This window comes from Hippopotamus amphibius, chromosome 13 (assembly GCF_030028045.1).
Source record: "Hippopotamus amphibius kiboko isolate mHipAmp2 chromosome 13, mHipAmp2.hap2, whole genome shotgun sequence".
Classification (NCBI taxonomy): Eukaryota; Metazoa; Chordata; class Mammalia; order Artiodactyla; family Hippopotamidae; genus Hippopotamus; species Hippopotamus amphibius.
The window spans coordinates 6,750,819-6,776,157 of NC_080198.1; the positions used below are offsets into that span (position 1 = coordinate 6,750,819).

The 25,339-nt window shown below is 54.2% G+C and overlaps 3 protein-coding genes across 25 annotated transcripts; 1 reads left to right on the top strand and 2 right to left on the bottom strand.

Annotated features, from left to right (window-relative positions):
• PRRT3 (proline rich transmembrane protein 3) lies at positions 1–3,709 on the top strand. Its single transcript, XM_057706719.1, has 3 exons — positions 1–997; positions 1,208–1,363; positions 1,962–3,709. The coding sequence occupies exons 1-3, from the start codon at positions 1–3 to the stop codon at positions 3,707–3,709; spliced, it is 2,901 nt and encodes a 966-aa protein (XP_057562702.1).
• A 914-nt stretch (positions 3,710–4,623) lies between these two features.
• Positions 4,624–13,381, bottom strand: CRELD1 (cysteine rich with EGF like domains 1). Of its 5 annotated transcripts, XM_057704920.1 has the most exons (11): positions 13,134–13,381; positions 12,421–12,613; positions 12,103–12,185; positions 9,196–9,306; positions 8,803–8,894; positions 7,974–8,150; positions 7,795–7,890; positions 6,722–6,805; positions 6,442–6,537; positions 6,100–6,234; positions 4,624–5,301 (listed from the first exon to the last, which is right to left on the bottom strand). In XM_057704920.1, the coding sequence occupies exons 2-11, from the start codon at positions 12,592–12,594 to the stop codon at positions 5,087–5,089; spliced, it is 1,263 nt and encodes a 420-aa protein (XP_057560903.1). In that variant the 5' UTR covers positions 12,595–12,613; positions 13,134–13,381; the 3' UTR covers positions 4,624–5,086. The 5 variants fall into 5 exon arrangements, with proteins under 5 accessions (XP_057560903.1, XP_057560902.1, XP_057560904.1 ...); XM_057704919.1 differs by lacking the exon at positions 13,134–13,381 and having other exon boundaries at positions 12,421–13,106; XM_057704921.1 differs by lacking the exon at positions 13,134–13,381 and having other exon boundaries at positions 5,168–5,301; positions 6,442–6,635; positions 12,421–13,111.
• A 32-nt stretch (positions 13,382–13,413) lies between these two features.
• Positions 13,414–25,275, bottom strand: IL17RC (interleukin 17 receptor C). Of its 19 annotated transcripts, none has more exons than XM_057704897.1 (19): positions 24,906–25,274; positions 24,589–24,610; positions 24,237–24,389; positions 23,878–23,952; positions 23,678–23,787; positions 22,469–22,580; positions 22,114–22,158; positions 20,379–20,518; positions 20,095–20,154; positions 18,038–18,092; positions 17,768–17,949; positions 17,622–17,672; positions 16,632–16,677; positions 16,351–16,472; positions 16,022–16,084; positions 15,465–15,513; positions 14,317–14,412; positions 14,162–14,200; positions 13,414–14,066 (listed from the first exon to the last, which is right to left on the bottom strand). In XM_057704897.1, the coding sequence occupies exons 1-19, from the start codon at positions 25,008–25,010 to the stop codon at positions 13,438–13,440; spliced, it is 2,154 nt and encodes a 717-aa protein (XP_057560880.1). In that variant the 5' UTR covers positions 25,011–25,274; the 3' UTR covers positions 13,414–13,437. The 19 variants fall into 19 exon arrangements, with proteins under 19 accessions (XP_057560880.1, XP_057560876.1, XP_057560892.1 ...); XM_057704893.1 differs by having other exon boundaries at positions 16,022–16,081; positions 24,906–25,161; XM_057704909.1 differs by lacking the exon at positions 24,589–24,610 and having other exon boundaries at positions 23,689–23,787; positions 24,906–25,275.
• Between the last annotated feature and the right edge of the window lie 64 nt (positions 25,276–25,339).

The window sequence follows — 25,339 nt, forward strand, 5'->3', positions numbered from 1 at the left end:
ATGGCCCCCAGCCCCTGGGGCTGTGTGTATGGCCTCCTGCTTCTGTCTCTGTGGGCTGGCTCTGCCCTGGGCCGGGGCCTTCCCAGGCAACTTGAGGACTTGGAACCACACTTGATCCCAGGAACCCACCCCAAGGGCCCTGTTGGCACAGAGCCCCAGGCCTTTGACTTCTTCTGGGAGAAGCCCAGAGACGAGAGCCCCTGGAACTCCAATGTCCCCCAGGTCCCAGCTGAGGAGATGCCTGAGAGGCCTGCAGACTCCCTTGGCCCAGCCCTGCATGGACCTAAAGCAGCCCATGGGGCACAGAGAGAAGGACTCCCAGTAACTGATGACCTCCAGGTGTCTCGAGGGCCAAGTTCTCAGGGCTGGACAGGACCTCCTGACTCACAGGAGCAGGAAGCACCAGCCCTCTATCCAGTGGGGCCCCCCCACCTCCCTTTCATCCCCACAACTCCCAGACTCCAACTGGGGCTAGCCACGGTTCTTCCCACCCCAGGGGAGCCTGGAGGCCAAGTGGGACAGCGGCCACCTAGAGATGAGGGTCTGATGGCCAAAGCCGAGATCAGGGTCTCAGAGACATCCCCCTGGAACCACAAGGGCCCTCCCCATACTCTTGTGCCCCACCCAGGCACTATCATGAGGCCAGGGCTGGAAGAACAGGGTGGGGGTGAGGAGGACTTCCAGGAGGCAGCTCAAGGCCCCCTCTTCACCCAGCAGGATCCAGCAGCCCCTGATGTGAGCTCAGTATCACCAGCTGAGGGGGCATCCTCTCAGGAGCCTGGGTCCCAGCCAGACCTGGCGTTGGCCAGGAGCCTTCCTCCTGCTGAGGAGCTGCCCATGGAGCTCCCCAAAAAGGCTGGAGGTGGGGAGACCTGGGAAGTCAGTGTTTCAAGTCCCTCACCCAAACAGACTGACCTCCCTGATGGTAGGGGCTCACCAGGACCCCAGCCCTCAGGTCTCCCAGCCTCAGAGACTCCTGATGGGCAGCCCAAGCCAGGTGGGTATCAAAGTGAGGGTGCCGAGCAGGGCTGGGAGGGGCAGTGTTCCAGGGCAGCTGGATGCCCCAGTTTCTGTGTGACCTCTGGTCCCTCTGGGTCCTGTTTTCCTCATTCTGGCAAATGAGGGTGATTGTGCCTCCCCCCTGGGGACTAGATTTTGGGGAATGCCAGCGGATCAGGCAAAGCGATGACTGCTTTTGTTATTTCAGAGATAGCAGCAATGAATGGAGCAGACCCCATCTCCCCCCAGCGGGTGAGAGGAGCAGTGGAGGCCCCAGGTACCCCCAAGTCCCTCATCCCTGGCCCCTCGGACCCTGGCCCAACTACAAACCGAACAGAGAGCCCTGTGGGAGCCCTGCAGCCAGGTGAGGGAATGGCTGGGGGGTTGGGGAGAGTGGGTACTCTGTCTAATAATGAAGAACCCGTGTGAGGTATATACGCGAGGGCTGGGGAGTGAATGGGGACAAACCCCTCCTTAAAGGAATTGGCCAACAACTTCAAACAACTTAGGGTAATAAACTACTGCTCACTAGGTACTCTGGGAGAAGTCGTTTGCACTTTGGGGGCTAGAAAATTCTTAAATGTAATATGGGTATATTTGGTGCAGTGATTCTCCAACTCCCACAATTCACTGGAGGAGCTTTCAAAAAATTCCAATGCTCAGGCCCCAGCACAAGGAATTCTGATTGAGTGGATCTCCAGGTGATTCTACTAAGCAACCCCTGTTGGGAACTGCTAGAAGGTTAAAAAAAATGATCGGTCACATCCACTTAACACTTATTGGGTGCTGGGGACTATGCTAAACCTTTAATCCTCACCACGACCCAATGAGGGGGGTGCTGTTACCATCCCCACTTTACAGATGTGCTCCGAAAACTTAAACAACTTGCTCACCACACCAAAGCATGATGGAAAATCAAAAGCACTTTTCAAAGGGCTATTTTAATATTGTTATTATTGCAGATGAAGCCGAGGAGTGGCCGGGGCGCCCCCAAAGCCATCCCCCAGCACCCCCTGTCCAGGCCCCCTCGACGTCACGCCGCGGCCTCATTCGGGTCACCACGCAGCGCGCCCTGGGCCAGCCACCCCCTCCGGAGCCCTCAGCCAGCTCCATGGCATCAGTCCCAGCCTCCAGCCCCCCAGCCAACGCCACCGCACCACCCCTGCGCTGGGGTCCCCTGCGGCGGGTGCTGAGCTTTTCCTGGGAGCTGCACGTCTACGGGGTGGGGTTGCTCTTCCTGCTGCCTGCATTGTTGGCACTGGCCTCGCTGGCAGCCGGCCCTGCGGGGCCCCGGCTGGCACTGGTGGCGGCGGTGCTGGTGCTGGTGGCGTCGGGGCTGCGATCCGCCTACATGCTCACCGACCCTTATGGCTCGCAGGCACGGCTGGGTTTACGCGCCGGCCTGGTGCTCTACAATCTGCCCTTCCCCTTGCTACTCACCGCGCTGGCGGCCCTGACCCTGCTCGGCTTGGGCGCGGGGCTGCCACAGCAGCTGCAGAACCCGCTCCTCCTGGGAGCGCTGGCGTTGGCACACGGCGTGGGGCTGCTCGCCACAGACCTACTGTCGGCGAGGCCTGCGCTCAACCTCCTGGTTCAGGGCTTATCGTGCGCCTGGGGCGCGGCCGTGGCTCTGGGCACGCTTTGCCTGTGCCGCCGCCGCCTGCTGGACGGGCCGAGGGGGTGGGATGCCAGCCCCGGCCCGAGGCTGCTGGCCGTGGCGGGCGCGCTGGGGCTGCTGGCCAGTGGCTTGCAGCTGGCGGCTGCGCTCTGGCTGTACCCGGGCCCGGGCCGGGTGGGCCGCTTCTCGTGGGCCTGGTGGGGCGTCCACTTCTGGCTGCGCCTGCTGGAGCTGACGTGGGCACTCACAATGGCGCTGGCCGCTCTGGCCGCCGCGCGACCCAGGCCGCCCACCGAGCACGCTTGCTGGGCTAAGCTGCTGCGCCTGGCGTGCCCCACGCCCTCCGGCAAGAGCGAGGTGCCCGAGCGGCCCAACAACTGCTATGCGGGGCCCAGCGGCGTCGGCACAGGTACGCTGGACATCAGCAAGAGCCTCATCCGCAACCCAGCGGAGGGTGGGCCTCCAGCCACGCCCAATTCAGGGGCCTGGGGTTCGGCTGCGTCGCTGAGCCGCGGTCCCCTGGATGGCCCGGGACTGTCCCGCAGCAGCGTGGGGCCGGCGCCGTCGATGAGCGAGCTGGACCTGCGGCCGCCGTCACCCATCAACCTGAGCCGCAGCATCGACGCCGCGCTCTTCCGAGAGCACTTGGTGCGCGATAGCGTCTTCCGGCGCTGCGGCCTCCGCGGCCTGGCCTCCCCGCCGCCCGGGGGCGCGCTGCGGCCCCGCCGGGGCAGCCACCCCGACGGCGAGCCCGACGGCGCGGGTTCTTCGCTCCTCCGCGGCCGCTGCCGGTCGCTCAGCGACGTGCGCGTGCGCGGCGCAGTCCCACCACACGTAGTGGACGAGCCTGACGCGGCGGCTTCCGGCAGCTCCGCGGACAGCTTCTCCCGGGGCTCCCTCAAGATCAGCTGGAACCCGTGGCGCCACGGGCTGTCGTCGGTGGACAGTCTGCCCCTGGATGAGCTGCCCAGCACGGTGCAGCTACTGTCTGCCCCGGCTCCTGCCCGGCCCGGGGAGCCCCCGAGTGGGGCCCAGCCTCACTGCAAGCCCGGGGACTCCCGCAGCGCCTCCAGTGACACCATCGAGCTCTGAGGGGTCCAGAAACTCAGGACCAGGGCGCTCCTGCAGCATGACCTTCTGGGACATTAAGCATTTGAAAAACATACCAGTATTCCTGGGACCTTCAAATGATTGCAGCCTCCGGAGACACGAACATGAACTGGACATGAACCCACCCCCACCCCCGGATTTTTTTTTTTTTTTTTAATACCTCTGTTTTTTTCAGCGGGTATTTTGCACAGAGGCCGTGACTTATGCGGAATACAGGGTGGACATGCACGGATCTGGGGATGGGGAACAGGGTCCAGGCGCCCAAAACATCCCCTCCAGACTCCCCTCCAGTGTAGAGATGAGGCTCGCTTGTCCAGACTGTCCTCTTTGTGCCAAAGAAATAAACCCTTAGGACTTGGCTCACACCTCCCTCCTGCCACACCAGGATCCTGTTTAGAGGAGATGCCCATTCCCCAGTGATTCCAACTCCTGTGTTTATTGCGGATGGGAGGACTTCCAAAGGAAAGGGCACTCAACCCCTTGGAGGCTTTAGAAATAATGGCTATCAATATTTCATGGAACATCTATCTGCTGTACACTGTCTTCAGCTCTTCACATCCATTACCTTAATTCTCACATTAAGCCTGAGGGGGAAGCATTATCATGCCCATTTTATAGATGAGAAGAGTAAGGTTCAGAGATGAAAGTCATCTGTCTTTGGCAAATGATAGCCGGTACTGAACTGAGAAAGTTCCACTCCTAAGCCTGGTTCCTCCACCCGCCTTGTCTTAACACTACTTCAGGGCCAACCCTCTCCTTTGTCCTCCCTCTACTGCTCCTCCATCAGGATAGCCCTCCGTTTCCCAGGGTTTTAGGAAACTTCCCCAAGGGTGGAGGGGCTCTCAGTAGCTTAAGCCAACCCATGGTGGGTAGGGACAGGTAGTAAGACAAGCTTCTCCATTTTCCAAGGCTTTTCTTTATTTCCTGAGATGAATAAATAAATCAGTGGCTGGGAGGGGCAAGGGGGTGAATACAGAACAGGAGCTGGCAGCATGCAGCTGGCAGGAGGGGGCTGTGAAGGGCCCACTCCTGCAGGGAGCCCCCCCTCCCCATCGTGGGCAGGGGCCAAATCTCACTAGCAGCCACAACGAAGAGATACTTTTTTAAAAAATTCACACACATTGTGAGGCCTGCCCAGTGCCCCAAGGCCAAGATCTCATGACACCCACCTTTAGGGCTACTTTTTCACCCCAGGGGCCTCACATGCCCAGGCCTAGGTGTCTGGGCTGCTCCATAAGGTGGGTAAGGGGTGCTTACCCCACTCTCAAAAATAAAGCAAGTGCCTCAAACATCCAGGTGGGAGAGTCCCAACCTTGGGGGTAGCCTGGGCGGGAGGAGATGCTGCAGGTGTGGCAGGGATTATCTGCCCTTGATGAAGCCCTCCAGCACACGGTCACTGCGCTCTGACAACCAGTAGCCGGTCATGGCCGCCACAGCCCCAATGAAGATGGCGGTGAAGACCAAGTCACCCTTGGCGGCCAGCGTGGCCAGTGCACAGATAATGACGCCAAAGAACATCTGCTGCAGCACCACCAGCTCGTCCTCTGTCATCTCCGAGAAGAAGCCCGCTGACTCTGGGCAAGAGAAGCGCCTGTCAGTCATCTCCATTCCTGGAGCCTCCCAAGCACCTGACCATCACTGCCACGAGCCTGCCTGGCACACCAGCACAACGTGTCATTTACTGCTGAGAACAACTCTGAGACACACCGTTGTTATCCCTGTCTTACTAAATGAGAAGCTAAGGTGCAGAGAGGTGAAGAGGTTTGCCCAAGGCCATGTGGGAGAGCTGGGTCAGAGCATGTGAACTAGCCCCGCTCCAGAGCCACAATGCCTGGATTCGACACCCAGCTCTGCCGCCTGCTTGCCACAGGGCCCTAGGCAAGTTGTTTCATCTCTCTGCATCCCTGCTTCCACTATGCAAAACGGGGATGAGAATAATAGCTACAGCACTGGCTGTTTTAGGGGTGAAATAAGTTAATACGTGCAATATGCCTGGAACAGCGTGTAACAGACAGTTAGAAACTGTGGAAGTGGTCACTATCGACATCACCATGACGGTCCTTCATCTCATCTGACCCACGGCCTACAACAGCCCTCAGCGGCAGGGCAAGGACAGATGAAGAAAGAGGCTCAGGAAGGCAGAATGATTTGACGCCAAGTTTTCTTTCTACCCTGGGAGAGGTGAGGCCACCAAAAGCCAGCCTAGGGGTCAGAGGTGGGGTTTGGGGCCCAGTGCAGCCTCATGAGGGCTGGGTGGCAGTGAGGGTGGGGCAGGGTCTGCAGCTGCCTGAAGGAGAGGCTTGCCTGCCCTCCCCCTGGATGAGGACCTCCCCTCCCCAGGTTTCTGGGGCCAGCCTGGGGCTGGGGCTCACCTGGGATCTGCTCCTTCACACAGATGCCCTCAATCTGTTTGTAGCCCTCGGCACAGACGCAGCGGTAACTGCCCTCGGTGTTCTCACACTGCTCGTTCTCTCCTGGACATACCACTGTCTCACACTCGTCCACGTCTTGAGGGAGGCCAAGGAGCGGTGAGAGCCCCGATTACCAGAGTCCCACAGGCAGCACCCCTGACTCCATCTCCATCTCACTCACATCCTGACGCCCCTCTGCGCTGGCCCAGGCAACATTCCACCCTTCCTTCTCATGCCCCATCCACATTCCAGCCCCTGTCAATTCGTGGTGGGCAAGGCACTCCCAGGTGGCAGGACACTCACCGAGACACTTGGAGCCCACCTGCTGGTAGCCAGGGCTACACTTCTTACAGCGGCCAGGCCCTGCCCCCATGCAGCCCAGGCAGGCCTTGGCACAGTCTGGAGAAGGGAGAGGACAAATAAGGGTGCGAGCTGCCTGTAGGCCTGGCGGAGGCCCTGCTCCAGAAGAGGCCTAGGGTGGGGGGGGGTTCCAGCACCTGGGAAGGCGGCAGTTTGTGGGGGAAGGCATGGAACAGTTCCTCGTACCCTCCCCACACCCAACCCCGCAGGAGCAAACATTTACCTCGGCACTCATAGGAGCCCTCTGTGTTCACGCAGAACTGGTCCGCTCCACAGTTGGCTCGCTCTGTGCCACACTCATCAATGTCTGCAAAGAGGCCAGGAGGGCGGGCATTTCAATCCCTATTTCACTAACAGGGAAGCTGAGGCCAGGGTTGCTGGGAATGGACTTGCCCAGGCTCAAACAGTGTGGCTGAGACCGCAGGCTGTCCACCAACACAGATACAGAGGTGCAGCTGGACTCAGGGCTGTCCAGCTAGAGACTATGTTCTTCAATCTGCCTTGCAGCTAAATGTGGCCTTGTGATTGCGTTCTGGCCAACAGGATGTAAACAGAAGTGACGTGCTGCACTTTTCGCTTGGCCTTAAAACAAAAGACTTGAATCCTCTGTGCACTTTTTTCTCTTTCTCACTTCCTGAATACCAGGTCATGAAACATGGAGGTGCCCATGACCCAGCCTCAACACCCAAGAGCATGGCTGCACCGTAAGGTAGAAGGAATCTAGATCCTTAATGACTGTGACAAGCAGAGCTTTTCTGCCAGCCTGGACTACTGGCTTCAAGACTGTGATATGAGATGAAAATAAACCTCCGTGTTCACTATGCCACAGTCTTTGGGGATCTTTCTGTTACAGCAGAAAGCTTAGCCTTTACCCTTGTAAAGCTTAGCCTTTATGAAAAGCCTTTACATAAAGCTTAGCCTTTACCCTCGTCTATATAAATGACTAGGCAGGGACCAAACTACATCCCAAACACAGGTTTCCTGACCCCAAGTTTAGTATCCTCATTTCCTTGGCTAACCCTTCTTCAATTTTCAAGACTTGAGCCAAGTGGCACCTCCTCCAAGAAGCCTTTCCTGATTCCCCACTACCACCAAATTGGATGAGAGACATTTCTCACTGAGCAATGGTAAGTCTATACTGTAAGTGCCTGGTTACTTTTCTACCTTCCCAACCAAGTTGATATCTCTATGAAGATGGGGACTGGACTGGTCTAGCCCAGAGATGTGGTTGTTGATGGGGGACCAAGCCCAAGACCTTGCCCACCCCTCCAAGACCTCGGGCAGGGCCCCACTCACCTACACACTTGAGGTGATGCAGGGCCCAGCCCTTCTTGCACTGTAGACAATTTGATTCCTCAGGTCCTGAGCAGCGGGCACAGGGGCCAAAACAAGCTGGGTGGAAGGGGGAAGCATGAGGGTGGGCAGACAGGTACCCCATACAGCCCTGCCCAAAGTCGCACCTCTTGGCTACCTACCCGAACATACCAGATGGCTGGCATTGCGCTCTGCCTCAAAGTAGCCGAGGCCACACTGGCCACAGGCCTCACCCCCGTAGCCGGCTTGGCAGTCACAGTGCCCGCTGCCCCCTCGAGTCCCTTCCCCTTCACACTGCCCGTAGCCACCGCAGGGCCGCTCTGCACCCCCAGGACAGGCTGTGGGCAGACACCAAAGCAGATGGGATCGTAATTACAACCTTGTACGTAGAGAACATTTTCCCCATATCAGTAAACACTTTTGGAGAGTAAACAATTTTAACGACACCCTAATATCTTTTCATAAAATTGTATGAAATTTACTTAATACCCCATTGTCGAACACTTAGGTTATTTACCAATCTTTTCTTTTATAAAGACTGAATAGGCTAGTTTGGTTGCTAACTCCTTATATCTGCAGCTTCAAGAGAGATTCTTCTAAAAGGGGCTGGTAGTTAAGATCCTGCATCAGGACTGTGTGCAGAAAAAGGTGGTGACAACAGGGACTCCAGGGCAGCACCTGCCTGTCCCTAGCAAGGTCAGCTTAGTCCAGGCATGGGAAATGCAGGGTGGGGGTGGGGGGGTGTGCATTTCTCACATGCATGATAGAAACCACGGCCGCAACTAACTCGGTCTATCCCCATATCTTTTTTCAGAGCCGTTCCCCATTGATCTGTTCATCTCACCAGCCCTGGAGGCAGGCAAGAAGAGAGGTCCAAAGAAATGAAATGAACAGCCTGAGCTCATAGAGCCAGCCAGGGGCAGAGCCAGGACTGGATCCCCGGCTCCAGAAGTCCCCTCTCATCCCCCAAGAGGAACTTGAAAAACTCACGGAGGCAGGAGGGCCCGAAGGTGCCTGAGGGGCAGCAGAGCTTCAGGGAATCTGAGCAGAGCCACTGGAAGAGGTCCGGGGCTTCCTGCTGCCTGAGGCGGGGGGATTGCGAGGGGGCTGAGACAGTGGCAGAGGTGCTGCCCGCCACCCCCAGCCTCCCACAGAATCTGTGATACAGCCCATCTTGCGCATAAGACCCATAAGGCTGCCCTTTCCCCATCTGGCAGAGGGGCAGACTGCAGCTCAGAGTGAGAGCCTGGTTCCCCCATTAAGTCCTTAGCACACGTGGGTTTGGAGGAAGGAGCTGAAAGAGGACACAGCCCCTCACTCGCCACCCCTGCTTTACCAGCCGGCCCTGCCTGAGGCCCTTCCGGGAAGGCCTCCACTACTTACTTGTGAAACCACCAGCTCTCCACCAGCTCCTCACTCAGCTCCAGCAGGCGGTGGCACTCAAAATCCGACTTGCTGCACACGCTCTCAAGCACCTCTACCAGCCGGGTCTCACTGACCAGACAGGGAAGAGTGGTAGGAACACACTCCAGCCCACCCACCACCCTCCTTACAATCTCCCGTCCCCCGACCCCACCTCATGCCAGACAATGTCAAAGGCCACAGGCCATAATGGAAGGGGATTTGGTTTTGGGAGTCAGACACACCTAGGTTCCAATCTAGTGATGTAACCTTGGGCAAGTCACTTAACCTCTTCTGAACCTATTTTCTCATCTGTAAAATGGAGACAATGGCTCTCCTGCAGGTTGGCTGGAAGATAGTTCAGTCCCTGCATCTGCACGACAGAATATAATACCCTTGCTGGGTAGATGTGGTTAAAAACATATCATGTAACAAGTGTTGGCAAGGATGTGGAGAAACTGGAACCCTCCTACATTGTAGGTGGGAATGAAAAATGGTGCAGCCACTGTGGAAAGCGGTTTGGCAGTTCCTCCATAAGTTAAACGTGGAATCAGCATATGACTCGGAATCACCATATGACTTGGTAATTCCACTGCTGGATACATAGCCAAAAGAATGCAAAACAGGTGTTCAAACAAAAACTTGTACACAAATGTTCATAGCAATACTATATACACAGTAGCCAAATGGCAGAAACAACCCAAATGTCCATCAATTGATAAAAGAATACACAAATGTGGTCTATTCATACAATGGAATATTACTAAGCCTTAAAAAGGAAGGAAATACTGATATTTGCTACAAGATGGATGAACCTTGAAAACATTATGCTGGGACTTCCCTGGTGGCACAGTGGTTATGAATCCACCTGCCAACACAGGGGACACAGGTTCGATCCCCGGTCCGGGAAGATCCCACATGCCATGGAGCGACTAAGCCCTCGAGCTGCAACTACTGAAGCCTGTGTGCCTAGAGCCCGTGCTCTGCAACAAGAGAAGCCACCACAATGAGAAGCCACCACAATGAGAAGCCCCCACAATGAGAAGCCCCGGCACCACAATATAGAGTAGCCCTCGCTCGCCACTACTAGAGAAAGCCTGTGTACAGCAATGAAGACCCAACGCAGCCTAATAACAATAACAATAATAAAGTTCTCTTTAAAAATAAAAGGTTTAAAACAAACAAACAAAACGTTATGCTAAGTGAAAGAAGCCCTACATAAAAGGCCATATTGTATGATTCCAACAGAATCAGCAAATCCATAGAGACAGAAAGCAGATTAGTGATTGCTAGGGGCTGGGTGGAGGGAGAATGACTGACTGGTCAGTAGGGATGGAGGTTCTTTTCGCGGGGATGAAACTGGTCTGGAACTAGATAATGGTAATAGCTGCAAAACACTGAATATACTAAATGTCTCTAATGGTAAATTTTATGTTATTGCATTCTACCACAATAAAAAATTTTAAAAAATATATATACACAGAAAATGTATTATAGTATACATTTAAAAGGTTTGGCACAGCGGTCTGACATATAGGAAGAGGTGGTTTAAAAAAAAAAAAAAAAGGTTGGGACTATTATAGAGCTAGAAGTGCCCTAGGGTTATCTTGGTCAATCCCGTCATTCCCAAATGAAGAAACTGAGGCCCACTGAGGGAAAGGAAAATGACCAGTATTACATAACCACAAAACTTTTATTTCTAGTGGGCATCCTTACCACAATCCTATGAAACAGGATTGGCATTAGTACTCCCGTTTTACAGATAAGGAAATTGAGGATCAGAGAGGTAAAGTGACCTGCCCTAGGGTACAAAGGGTCAGAAATGCCCCTGGTCTAATTCCAAGACTTGCTGATCCCTTCTCCCCAAACTGAGTGAAAAGCTGCAGGGCCTAGGACTCAGGCCTCTCCTCTGAATATAATCTCATCTTGTTCCCTGGCTTTATTAACTGACTATATGCTAATGACTGTCAAATTGGTGTTTCCAGCCCTACTTCTACCCCGAACTCCTAACTCCTAAATCTAACTCCACTTGACTGTTTAACAGACATCTCAGTCCAACATGTTCAGTGAGAATGCCTGATTCCATGCCTCCCCTACACCTGTGTCTCCCATCTCAGAAAACAGTCCCACGATTCACCCAGTTGCTCAGGCCCAAAACCTAGTGTGCATCTTTCATTCTACTTTTCCTCTCACACCCCATAATGATTCCATCATCACGTCCTATCAGTCTATCTGCAAAATATACCCAGAATCTGACCCCGTCTCACCAGGTCCACCGCTACCGTCGTGCCTAGACTGTGCACTAGCCTCCCAACTCATCTTCCTGCTCCTCCACCTCAGCCCCCTATAGCCTGTCTGTGTAAGTGACCTTTTATAGGTATAAATAAAACCACACATCACTTCCCTGCTCCAAACCTTCCAAGGACTTCCCGCTACTCTGAACAAAATCTGAATGCCTTTCTGTGGCCTTCAAGGCCTTCTGCCTTCACCTTCCACCACTCTTCCTTCTGCTCACTCCAAATCCAGCCACTTCTCAAATACACCAAGCTCAGTCCTGCTTTGTCCAAATCCCTTTCCCGACTGTCCCAAAGTTTGCTTCTGAATCTCAGCTGTCTGTTCAAATGTCATATGTTGAATGCCATGCCTCCCACCATTCTGCTTTACTGTTCTTCACCTGATATGACATTATTTATTTACTTATTCACTCTCTCCTCTACTACAATATAAACTCCATGAAGAAGGGATTCTACGTGGCTTGTTTTGCTGTCCTATAGACCATTCAGTGACATTTGTTGAATAAGTGCTCCCCAAGTGTCTCTAGACCTCCACCAGCAGAGCAGAGATTGGGATGTTAGATATACAGACCCACCCCTCCAGCCTCTTCCTTACCTGTCTTTGTATTTGGACAACTTCTCTTCCTCCCAGGCAGTGTTTCCACCTCCAAAGTTATCCCGGATGGTTCTCTCCAGGCCCTGGAAATGGAGAAAATTAGTAATAACTAAGTACAGTGCCTGGCACATTCTAGCACTTGTATTTCACTGACCAGGAAACTGAGGCACAGAGAGGCAAGCTGCCCAAGGCCATACAATCAGTAAGTAACCAAGTTGGGACTTGGGCCCATGCAGACTTGTATCCCAGAGTTCCCAGCTCTCGACCCCTGTGCTATGGTAGCTAGCTCCCCTCCTCTTACACTGCTAGTGCACCCACCTTGTTGAAGCTGTCGACGAGTCCCCGGCAGGTGTGACACGGATGGGGCTCAGTGGGGAAAGAAGACTTCGGAGGTGGAGAAAGCTGGACCCAGACCGGCCCTGGGAGGCCAAGGAAGAAGCTCAGGCCCCACAGCAGAGACGGGGCTAGGCCCCGAGGAGGCCGTGGGGCCATCTTTTCCCAGGCTGGGGACCTGCACAGAGAGGACATGGGGAGAGTTCGCTGGAGGAGCCAAGTGGGAAAGAAAAGGGTGGGTTCTGAGGTGTCGCGGGTCTGGGAGCCCAGATCTGTGTTATAAGAAAAGACGGCTAGACTGGGGTAAGGCCGAAGGGAGATAGTTGGGGAAAGGAGCCTATTCTGCAATTCCAGCACGGGAATAAGTTATCCTCGTCACTGCGGGGAGGTGGCGCGGATCCTCGGCAAGGGGGTAGGAGTCAACTCATTGTTGTAGGGTCGGAATACAGTTTTAGGGGCTGAATCAGCGGAATTAGGGAGAATGGGTCAGATTCCTAAATACTGAGGGAGAAAACGCCGGACTGAAGGTCTTGGGGGGAGGAGTCCGGAACCCCGGCCTGGGGGAGGGGGGAGGAGCCGGTTTCCGGATATGAAGAGACGGTGTCGGGTTCGGGGCCTGCAGGCGGGAAACGCACGGCCCACGAGCGGGCAGGGAAGAATCCAGATCCACGCAGGCCGCGGGAGAAGCGGCGACCCACCCAGCCCGCGGGTGCGAACAGGTCAGCCTCCTCAACGCCACCGCTGCCGCGGGCTGCGTAAGACGTCCACCCTCCGCCTGCTCAGCAATCCGGGGTGGGGCGGAGCCCGAGCCACAGCCAATGGTAGCGGGCCATGTGCCGTTGCGTCACCACACGCCAGCCAACCAGAGGCGCCGCTGGACTGCACCTGTCTGGGTGTTAAAGGGGCGCGGGGATACCGGATGCCGGCGGCGGTTTGGGCCCGCTGCTGGGTCACGGAGACACACGTGGGAGACACGGGTAGAAAAATAGCGTCTGCCTTTATTCAAGTCCTGTCCCCTGCCTCAGGCCCCACCCTGCGTCCCAGCCCCGGGGCCCCCGGGGCCCGTAAGCAGCCGTCCACGGCGGGCTGCAGGGCCCGGGATACTTGCTGGGCTCTCTCCGCGAGCCTCCGGGGGCGGGGGGCGGCGGGCCCCTGCAGGGTCCCCAGGAAGTCGGGCATCTGTGAGGGCAGGGAGAAGACCGGCACGCAGCGGAACAGGGCGGGCACGGCGTCCGGGGACAGCAGTCTGTCGAAGTAGGCCCCGACGTAGCGGCCGGGCGCTCGGCCCTGCAGGAAGTCGGGCAGCACGCAGCTGAGCGAGGCGGCGAAGGCGTCGTGCGGGCCGTGCGCCCCGGGCGCCGAGGTCGCGTCCTGCAGCCACTCGCGGCACAGCGCCACGGCGCCGGGCGAGAAGAGCAGGACCACCACGCCGCCGTCCTGCAGGGTCTGGCGCCGCTGCGCGTGGAACCAGGCCAGGGGCCCCTGCGCGCTCAGTGCGCGGCGGCTCCACAGGTCCACGGCCACGCGCAGCGGCAGCTGGCACAGCGCCGATGCCAGGGCGCCCACGAGGCGCTCGAAGGCAGCGTCGTCGGCGGAGTAGAGGAGCAGAGCCGCGCGGCTCCTGGCAGCCGCTGCGGGAGAGAACAGAGCGGGAGGAGAGACGTGAGCTGGCCCGAGGCCCGGCCCGCTGCGGGCGGCCCCCCGCCCGGCGCTGGCTCACACTCACCCCCCGCGCGGACGTCCTCCTTCAAGAGCCTCAGCCACCCTGTGAGGTGAGAGGAGCGGAGGCAGCCGGTGAGCCCAGCTGCCGCCTTCTCCTGGCCCGTGCCCAGGTCCACGCGCGTCCTGCCCCTGGGGAATGGGGAGCCAGGAAACGCTCACCTTTCACGTGGTTCTTTTTGAGGAGGAGGAGGAGGAAAAGCACAGCGCCGAAGAGTAAGCAGGCCAGCCAGACCAGGGCCCAGCGCTGGTGGATATCTAGGAGACCCAGGGGAGAAGAAAGGCTCGTTAGAGACCCCTGCTTCACGAAGGGACAAAACTAAGGCTCAGAGAAATGAAGCGATCTGCCCAAAGTCCACAGTTCATAGGGTCAGAGCCAGTGTATGAACATAGTTCCATTTGCTTGGGTGACTTGGATAAGTGACTTCACGTTCTGCCTCAGTTTTCATCTCTGTAAAATTGGGATAAGAATAGTATCTACTTCATAGTATGGTTGTGAGGACTGTGTGTATTAATACACAACACTGAACACAGTGCCGGGCATAGTAGGTGCTCAAATGTCAGCTAAGATTATTGCCCCCTAAGCCTAGGGTTACTAGACCTTGACCTCACTCTCTTGGATGACTGTAAGAGCCTTCTAACTGGTGGCCCTGACCTCTTTTTTGCCTCTAAGTCATTATCACATGGCAGCCCCAGAGATCTTTTTAAAATACAAATTTGATTATAGCTTTTCAGGAAGCTCCTGCTATTCTTAACATAATATGCAAATTGCTTACATTGGCTCCCAAGGCCCTACATGGCCCTTGCATCCTCATCTCATGACAGAGGCCTGCCTCTCAAGACCCTCCAGGCACACTGGTCACCTTGGAGTTTCTCAGAAGAGCACCCCAGAGTCTTCACAAGAATGCATCTCTACCCCCCTTCACCTAGCTCAGCCTTCAGAGTTCACCTCCAACCTTTCCCCTGAACTCCTCACCTGACCTAGGTCAGCTCCCCATTATATGAATTCAGGGCTTTGGACACTTTTACTTTATAGTGACTCCTTCAGTAGCTCACACTTCCTAGATGACTGGTTAGCTAATGTCTTTCTAGCTTCTATGGCTGGCATGGGGGCAGGGATTTTGTCTCTTCAGTGATGCTGGGATCCCTGCAAGTGCTCTTTGTGGTTTGTGAATTAATGAAGGAATGACCCTCTGATTGATCTTAGACAGGGAAGGACAAGACCATTGTGTGTGCTCCCCCCAGGAATGGTCCCTGTCAAGATTCCAGCTCCTGGTACAGAGAAGAAGGGCAGTTCTTGTAATACTCACACTTGTCCATGGGGCAGGCCCATAGTGCTCCCAGGTCATCGTCCCAGAGCTGTAAGACACCAACAAAAGCAAATCCAGAGCCCCCAGCTTGGTGTTCAACACCCACCAAGTTCTGGTCCCAAATTTCCAGCCTCAACTATGCATATTTCCCCCCACACACAGCAGGTTGCCACATGCTGCTCTGCCTTTGCTTATGCTGTGCCTATTTCTTGCCTTCCCAGAGAGCCTTCCTTGAAGCTCTCTGTGGAATCCAAAGTTTAACACATTGGTTATTGGTTGTCTTAACTCAATGGTTATCTGTTTGCTTGTTTCTAGCCAGCAGTGAGCAACTTGGTGGCAGGAACTATGCTTCTTCAACTCAGCTTCCCCAGGGCTGGACACAAAATAGGCACATAGATGGTGGGTAAGTGGGTGCTAGAGGGACAGTGAGGAAGCCCCTGTCCCGGAAGAGTGAGAGTTTTCCTGCTCAGCACAGGAAGAGGTAGAAGAGGTTGAACACAGGGTTTGAAGCCTGTTGCCTTTGAGTGTTGGGGAGGGCCCTCCTGCCACCTACTCACCTGTAGACACTGGCCTGACTGCACGTCTTGTAGTAACTGCTCTCCAAGGCGAGCTGCCCTCTGCTAAGCCAAGGGGTGGGGGCTGTCACCTAGAGGCACCACACCTAGGAGACCACCAGGCTACAGCTGGACAGAATAGTAGGGGAGAGGGGCTGGGAGACTTTTGAGAGGCCACTGAGAACCAGGCCCAGGTCTGAGTCACCCCCACGTTCCCAGAGACAAGCACAGGGCCTGGCACAGAGGAGGGGAAATTGAATAGAGTGAAATCTGGGGGCCAGGTTTGAGATGGAGCTGGAAAGGAACGTGGAGGAGGGTCCCCCATCCCTCACCGTGGATGCTCTGCTGAGCAGTGGTGTGCAGCCACTGGGTTCCAAGGCACAGAGTGATCTGTTGTCCTGGGGTCCTCGTTTCTCCACCAGCAGCACGTCATCCTTGAGGGGCCCCAGGGAGGCTGGAAAGGGTGAGAGCCCACTCTGAGTGAGACCCAACCTGGTTGGGGGCTGCCACTCCCCTGCCCCATGCGTGACCTTCACCCCCAGGAGCTGGCACTTCCCGAGTCCACTCCTATTGCAGTGTGGCCTTGCCCCAGCCTCCCCCAGGTCCCACTCACCAGCCCACAAGCATTCTTGCAGCTGCAGCTTCTCCCAGGTGCTCACCTGCTTAGAGGGGGCCAGGGTTAGGGACACAAGGAAAAGGAAAAGCAAACGCTGAGGCCAGAAAAATCAGAAGAGAAGAGATAGATAAAGGGAGGCCTGTCAGGTTGAGGGGGGTGGTCTGGACTCGACCTGACCTTAGGCAGATCTGGGTTTGAGGCTGAGAAATCAGGAATCACTCCATCTTTCTCAGGCTCAGCCTTGTGAGGTCATCTGTGCTAACTGCCTTACAGCCCTAAATTAGCTCTTTTCATTTCTAACAGAGCACTTTATACACCCGCTTCTCATCTAACCACCTTCTCAAAGAGGCCTCATCTGACTGTCCCTCTTGAAATTGCAACTCCAACCTGCCTTTATCCTTCCCCACCTTTCCCTATAGCATTTATATACAATTTTAACACACTGTATAATTCACTCATTATGTCTACCGTCTGCCTTTTTCCATTAGAACGTAAACTGTATAAGAATGGGAACATTTATTGGTTTTATTCACTGACATATCTATTTCAAGAGCCTGAACAGTGCCTGGCACATAGTGGTTGCTCAATAAACCTTGAGTTCACATTTTTGTAACTATCCTTTGACATTGTAAAGCAACCCATTTCTACAGGTAGAGCAGTAGGATAATTATAGCAGGAACCTTTATGGGGCATTTAGTTTGTACCAGTTGCTAAGGTGAAGCACTTATTTAATCTTCATAACCACTCTTCGAAGTAGTTACTATTATTATCCCTCTTAAATAGATGAGGAGACTGACGTTCAGAGAGATGAACTGCCCAGGGTCCCATGCGATGCACTGCTAAAGTAACTAGTGGAACTCCAAAGAGGAAGCCGGTAACCACTTTGCTCCAGGGACCCAAGGATAAAAAGGATCCAGAAGACAGTGACCGTCTGGGGGTCCATGCGGGTCCTGCCCCCAGCCCAGCTCTCTGGCACCCCCTCCTTGCCTGGACACAGACGTTGGGGTGGCCTTTCAGCAACGGAAATTCAAGAGCCTTCTGTAGAAAGAGGATAGCGGGTGGGGTCGTGAAAGGTGGGCTTCTGGACTCCCCTTCCTTCCCCAACCCTGAGAACCTCCTGCTGCCGCACTTACATTCACAGTGACATTTTCTCGGGGCAGTGGCGGGACCAGTGGCTGGCAAGGGCCCCCATCGGGTGCCTGCCAGCACAGTGTGGCTTCCGCAGGCAGCGAGCATGGTGCCTCCAGCCGCCAGCCCCGCGGGGGCAGCAGCTGCAGCCTGGCAGCACGCCAGAGGTTCCGGTGTGCACGGGGGTCTGCAGGGAGAAGGCCAGGTCACTGCGCACCATGCACTGGCAGGCCCTGCCCAGCCCACTCCCAACCTGGCCGGGCTGGTCCACTTACCCTCCCTAAAGGGGCAAATGCTGGTCCTGACTGAGTCGGGCTCCAGCGGCCACACCTAGAAAGGAAACAAGACTCCGCAGGTCAGTTCAACCCAGCCAACCCTCTGCTAAACCCTGGGGATGCATTCATTCAGCCCATACATCAGTCCTGCTTGGCCTTCCTTATCCACTGTTCCACATCCTCAGGTCAAAAATATTTGGAAAAAAATTCCAGAAAGTTGCAAGAAAGCAAAACTTGAATTGCCTGCAGGAAACTGTTTACATAGCATTTACATTGTATTTACAACTATTTACATAGCATTTGCATTGTCTTAGATATGATAAGCAATCTAGAAATGATTTAAAGTATACAGGGGTATGTGAATAGGTTATATGTAAATACTACACCATTTTATAGTATATAAGGGACTTGAACATCTGCGGATTTTGGTATCCACAGAGGTCCTGGAACTAATTCCTCTGGGATACTGGACATGGAGAGAAGATGTATTTCACAAACGTTTGCCAGTCTTTTTGCCCTTTGCGAGGCCCTAGAATTGCACACATTATTCTTCCAGCCAACCCTATGCCAACATCTGGCAACACCTTCACTTAACAAATGTTTAATGAGTACCTACTATGTGTCTTACCACTATGGTAGGCATAGGGACATTTGACAATTAAATCCACAATCATTTTGTGAGAACCTACTATTTGCCAGGCACTGTGCTGTGTTAAGGACACATCCATTTATTCTTCCAATAGACTTTTTATTTTTATTTTATTTTTATTTTTATTTTATTTTGGCACACGGGCTTAGTTGCTCCGCGGCATGTGGGATCTTCCTGGAGCTGGGATTGAATCCGTGACCTCTGCATTGGCAGGTGGATTCTTAACCACTGCGCCACCTAGGAAGCCCCAATAGACTTTTTAAGTGCACCCATTAATTAGCCCTGTTCTAAGCACTAGAGATAATATATTAATTTATTCAGCAAACCTTTAAGAGCACCTACTATGTAGCAATGAGGACATAGTAGGACATTATGAGGACATTATGTCACAGCAAACATTTCATGAGTGTCTGTTATATGTCCTATCACTGTGTTAGGCAGTAAAGTTTTACTCATTCATTCATCCATTCATTCACTTAACCAACACATGCCAGGCATTACGCAAGACTCTGGGGAATTTACTAAATTTGAATAGCTCTCATTTCCTTGCCTTCAAGGAAATTACAAATTCACAGTTGTAGTATGGATAAAACATGTATACAAATTAATAACTCAGTTGCTCATTTACTGAGGATTTGTGGTGTGCAAGAAGAGACAGGTGCCCAAATAAGAAGTGATAAATGATAACTGGACAAGGAAAGACAGAAATGCAAGAAGATTTGGAGATAGGAGAGGCCAGGAGGTTGACCAAAAACTTTGAGAAAGAGGTGACATTTGAACTGGAAGGACTGGGGTGTATGGAAAAGAAGTGAGGGCATTTCAGGTAGTGGGCATGAGAGACACTAATGTCAGAGGCAAAACAGATGGGAGCTGATGACCAATTACATGTACAATCAGAGGGAGATTATATTATTATAATGTACATAAGCTGGAAGTGGCACACTTCCTTATAACAGCCCTGTGAGTCTGGCACTGTTATTCCCATTTTACACGTAGGAAACAAGCTCAGAGAGGTAAAGTGACTTGTCCAAGGTCACACAGCTAGCAAGTGGCAAGAGTCAGGACTCAAACGAGTTTGAGTTCACAGCACGTGCTCTACTCTCCAGGGGGGCACAAAGAGGGAACTGGAGGAGGAGTGGAACCCTTCAAGCGGGAGGTGAAATCTGAAGGGGGCCATGAAGCACAGGTAGAAGTGCCATGGATAGAGGATCAGGAAGAGCATTCAGGACATGTACAAACAGAAGACATCGGACAGCAAAGGGCAAGGGAGGGCCAGCCCCTATAGGGAGCCATAGTTTCTACCTCAAAGAGGAGTGTGGAGGGTGGGGAGACCAGGAGGGTGAGGGCCAACCCTCTCATCGATTCCCTGATCCCCTTCCCCGGGCCCCCAGCTGGACTCAGCTCCTACCTGAATACAGAGGCAGGGAACCAGGTCTGTGTGGTTCAAGGTAATGGTCTGCGGCCCAGTCTGTGGAACAAGCAGAAGAGGAGAAGCTGGAGAAGATGAGGAGGAGGAAGGCTGGAAGCCAAAGTTAAGGACACCAAGCAGGCAGCGGTTCCCCCACCAACGTTCCTTGCTTTGGGTGTGGGTGGCTGTGTCCTTTTCAAGGGTCCCCTTTGATATTGCACTTGCAACTTTAGCATGAGCATCGGCCTACAGTGGGAATGGACTTGGGGAGGGGGAGGCCTCACCAGGTTTCTGTGCCACCAGGGTTTTGCAGGGCCCTGGACCTGGTTCCAGTACAGGGAGAGGCCAAAGCGCTGCTCTTCAGAGACGTCCAGCACCAGGCGCACGTCGTCACCATCTGCAGACACGTTGAGCCAGGGCAGGGCTGCGGGGAAGGCAAAGAAATAGAGACTTCCTTCACCTCTTCTGCCCACCCAAGCCGGCGTCATACCCACCCACTGACCCTTTGGAGTTTCCTTCAAACCCCCTAGACTAGTAGGCCCCTGGAGGGCAGAGCCTGCGTCTCTATCTCAGACCAGACTTTGGCCACAGCCCAAGACTGAGCCCATGTAGGCCCCAGTATGGGGTCTGAAGAGGGCTCTTCTCCTTGCTTCTCCCTCTGCAGCCAGAAGTACCAGTAACCACTGTAAAATACATCATTCTCCTCTGCTCAGAACCTTCTGATGGCCCCCCACATCACTCCCAGAGTAAAACCAGAGTCATTACAATGGCTTGCAAGTCCCTCCGCAGTATGGCTGCTATGACTGCTCTACCCTCATTTCCTAGCACTCTTGTCCTTAATTAACCTGCTGCAGACACGCTGTCCTTCTTACTATACTTAAAGACACTAGACATACTCCTGCCTCAGGCCCTTTGCACTGGCTATTACCTCCACATGGAACTCTTTTCCCTTAGATACCCACATGGTTCATACCTCACCTCCTTCAGGTCTTTTGCTCACTGACCACTGCAACTTCCAACCTCCATATCCCCCTTCCCTGAATTTTCTCCATAGCAGTAATAACCATCAAACTTATTGCATATTTCACATCTCCATGTGTTTACTGTGTCCTCCATCACCCCCACCCTGACCCTGACTCCTAGCTAGAATATCAGCTCTGTGAAGGCAGGGATTTTTGTCAGGGTTTTTTTGGGGTTTTTTTTAGTGGTTTATCTCCATTGCCTACGGCTATTCCTTGGGCAGAGTAATTACTCAATAAATATCTGTTGAATAAGTGAATCAATGTCTACCAAATGAATAAAGACATGCAATCCATGATGTGTATCTGTATCCTCAAAGCTCTGGTATCGTCTTTAATGAATTACCCAAGAGGCATCAAGCTTAAGTTTAAAAAACCAAATAGAAAAAAAAAAAAAAACCAAATAGAAAATGAAGTTGAAATAATTTGAGTTCAAAAAGCATCACAGTGTTTCTATCTCGATGTGCCTGGTAGTTATGCAAGTGTACACATATGTAAAAATTAATTGAACTGGACATTAAAATTAGTGCACTTAAAAAAAAAAATTAGTGCACTTTACACACTTTCCTGTATGTATGTTATACCATGATTAAAAAAATACAAAAAAAAAAAATGAACAAAACAAAAAGTCCAAATACTGCATGAGAAAAATCATCAGAACGTTGAGTTTCTTAGCCCTTGTTTTATGGTTTAGTACTATTTTTATTTTGATATATGGGGGGGCAATGCACATAATCTTGACAATGCTTTGGGCCTCTAGATGTCCCTGGTACTAATAAATATTTGTTCTAAGAAGTGAGAGATTCACCTTTATATTCTAAACGCCTGGCACTGAGTAGGAGCTACTGCAATCCATGTGTGATAAATGAATGAATGAATGAATGAATGAGCTCTGTGAGCCTCTGCGGGGTGGCAGCCAGACCTGAAGTTGACTCAAGAGTTCCTCACGCTCCAGAACAGGCCCCTCCCTCCTCCCAGCCCCACTGGCCCTAGCTCCTACCCCAGCAGCTCTGAATGCTGTCCCGGACTTCGAGACCCTTGCAGTCTGGGGAGAGATCACAGAAAAGCCTCCAGTGGGGTTGGGGGCCAAAGAAAGAAGGGGGGCGATCCAACCCATGGATCCCCTCAGTACCACCCATATCTATTCCAGTGCCCGAGGCACCTTGCCCAGGCACTGTGAAGCAATGTCACCTGGGGAGAGGAGGCATGAGGGACTGACTCTGGGAAGGCTGGGAGTGAGAGCGCCTGGGAGCAGTTGGGACGAGGAAGGGGGTGAAAGCAGAAGGGCAGTGGCCAGTAGGGGGAGAGAACAGGGGGCCAGCACTTGGGGCCCTTCAGGCTCTGGGGCCACTTACCAGGCAGCTGCTGTGTGAGATTGAGTTCCTTCTGGTACCTGGGCTGAGTATAGGACCAGATTCGCACCTCAGCCCCCAGGGCAGCCCCGAAGCAGTCAAATACTACAGAGCCCTGTGAGGAGAGGGTGGCAGAAGGCTGGTGGTATAGGGCTCAGAATCGAGGCTCCTGTCCATGGTCTGCTCCGCTCACCCTCTGCCCTGTTCCCAACCAATGACAGGTCATACTGTATGGCCCCAAGTTCTGCCATCCATGTGTCCTCAAAGGCCTCCAATTCTAAAGCACACGCCCTCAGGAGGGTGGCAGCAGGGCCAGGCTAAGGGCCCTCACTCTATTAGTCCTTGCCCCATCCCTGCTGTTCCAGGTCAAGTGCCAAAGCTAAGGCGATCAGAGACCCCAGCACAATGTGGGAGGCCCTCCCCACAGAAGTGGTTCTCACACCCAGTGCCTCAGTGGGCCTCACGATTGCCCTGTGAGGGGAGACAGCAGGTGATCTCCCATTAGTTTCCAGGTAAGAGGATATTGGCTGGGGGCTGGGGGTGGGAGGGGAAGTCAAAGTTTGAGCGACTTGGCCCAAGTGGAGATACATCTCTCAACCATGAGCAGCCCCCTGGGGTTGGAAGAAGCCCCAATACCCTGCACCATGGGAGAGACAGACGTGTGGGGCAGACACGGTACAGCAGGAAATCCGGAGAGGTGGATTCAGCCCACAGACCTCCCCTCTGCAAGCCTCAGCTTCTCTATGCGGAGCATGAGGGCAATAATAATGTCGTTTCTAGGGGTAGTTTTGAGGATTACAAAAGAAAGGAAAAATTAAGCTTTCTGAGGCTCGTCTGTGCTGGGCATATGTGTTTTATACATATCAACATATCTATTTAATTCTCACAATAGCCACGTGAGGTATGTCTATTCTTTTTTTTTTTTTTTTTGGAAGCACTGCATAGCTTATGGGATCTTAGTTCCCCGACCAAGGATCGAACCAGGGCCCTAGGCAGTGAAAGCGCGGAGTTCCAACCACCGTACCGCCAGGGAATTCCCAAGGTAGGACTATTCTTTTTCCCACTTTACAAACAGGAAAACTGAGGCAAAAAAGACTGAAAGGACTTGTCCACAGCCCTGCCAGAAACAGGACTTAAAGAGATAATGCACATGAAAGCACTTCATTAATTTCATCTTTAGAAGGCGGTTAGCATTATTATTGTTTTGCATACCACAGACTGACCAGGCTGCACGAGGGCAGCAGGCACTTGCACCTCCAGTAGGACGCAGCGGGCAGTAGGGTAGGCCTGGAAGGAGAGCACGATGTGGGCCTGGAGAGAGGCTGTGAGCAACAGGGCAGGGAGTTGGTCAGGCCAGGGGCCCTGGGCAAGGCTCTGGCAAGGGGCAGTGGGGCCAGCTGGCTTCTCCTCACCGTTCGTAGGCACCACAAACTCTGGGTCAGCTGCTCTTCCAAACTTTGCTTCATCTTCAGGCTCTTCCCAGTACCCTGGAAGGACCCAAGAGCGAGGCTCAGATCCGGCCCCAGCTCTGGCTTTGGGTTTGGCTTCCTCCCAGGAAGCTCAGTGCTAGGAAGCAGAGGCCAGGCCTGGGGCCTAGGGGGTAGATGGGGAGACCAGTCTGACCTGAGGGATCCATTGGCCAGTGTCCTTCAGGAGAATACTGAGGAGGCCATGTGCTGCCTGACGGACCGCCCCCCCCCCCCCAGGTCTTCGTGCCCACCCCAGACACATTCACCTGCACCCGTGCCCAGTCACGGGATGACAGGCTCACCGTGCACAGCCAAGTGGACGGTCACACGCACACAGAGGTCACAGTCGGTCTCCTCGTAGCACCTTAGCACCAGCTCTGTCTGCAGGCGTGTGGGCACCAGCACGGGGCCTGGGGCAGACACGAGGCTCCCAGGCAGGCAGAGCACGTCACCATCTGTGCGTGAAGGGCAGGGTGGGAGTTGAAACTGCTCAGACCCAGAATCTGCTTGCTCCTGACATCCCCAGAGGGCCAAGGAGCTTTGGGCTCTGCCTGGGCTGAGGGTAGGTGGTGAGGGCATGGGACCAAACAGCTCCCCTCCCATCTGCCAACCTGGGAAGATCTTTCCTCTCTAAAGGTAGGGCGGGCTACTCACCCCAAAGGTGGCAGGAAAGGCCCTGGGAAGGATGTAAAGACAAGTCAGAGTTTATGCCTCCAAATCTAACCATCTTTTCCTGCCTGAGGCCCCCCACCCGCCTACCTCTTTCTAGGGCTCCCTTTTCCAAGTCCTCAACAGAAGAACTCAGACCCACCTCTTGCCCCCTCCCCATCATTCTCTTACCCCATCAGCACCCGACAGACCAGCCAGGGCGGTTCTGACAGCGATGGCAGTGACAGGAGCCAGGCTACAGCCTCAATGGCCGCAGACTGAGCCCTGAGCCTTTCTCAACCCTCCCGGGGCCCCAGACTCACCGGAGAGCAGCGGGCAGTGTCCTCAGGCCCCACAACCCTCTCCAGAGAAAGGACCACAGGGTTTCGGCCCAATGCCAAGGACAGAAGGAACCAGGGCACAGGCATCTTCCAGGTGCCAGGCAGCACCCAGGCCTGAGGCCCTGTCCTGCCCCCCCGAAGGGGGGCAGACACCACACCTCTTCTCCCACTCAGCCGCGTGCCTGTGGGCAGGAGGGGCCGGAATCCCTCCCCAGTGTCGGGGTCCCGGGTGCTGGCCTGCTTGTGCACGCCCTCTCCCAGGAGTCCTGACTCCCGTCCAGTCCCAGCCAGAGTGCTTTCGTTTCGGCTCCCAGCAGGCAGCCCGCTGTTCCCGCCCCGCCCTGTCCCTCCCACCAACACCAGGCCTGGGAGCCAGCAGCCCAGACTGGAGTGTTGGCCTCCCTCCCTCCCTCCCT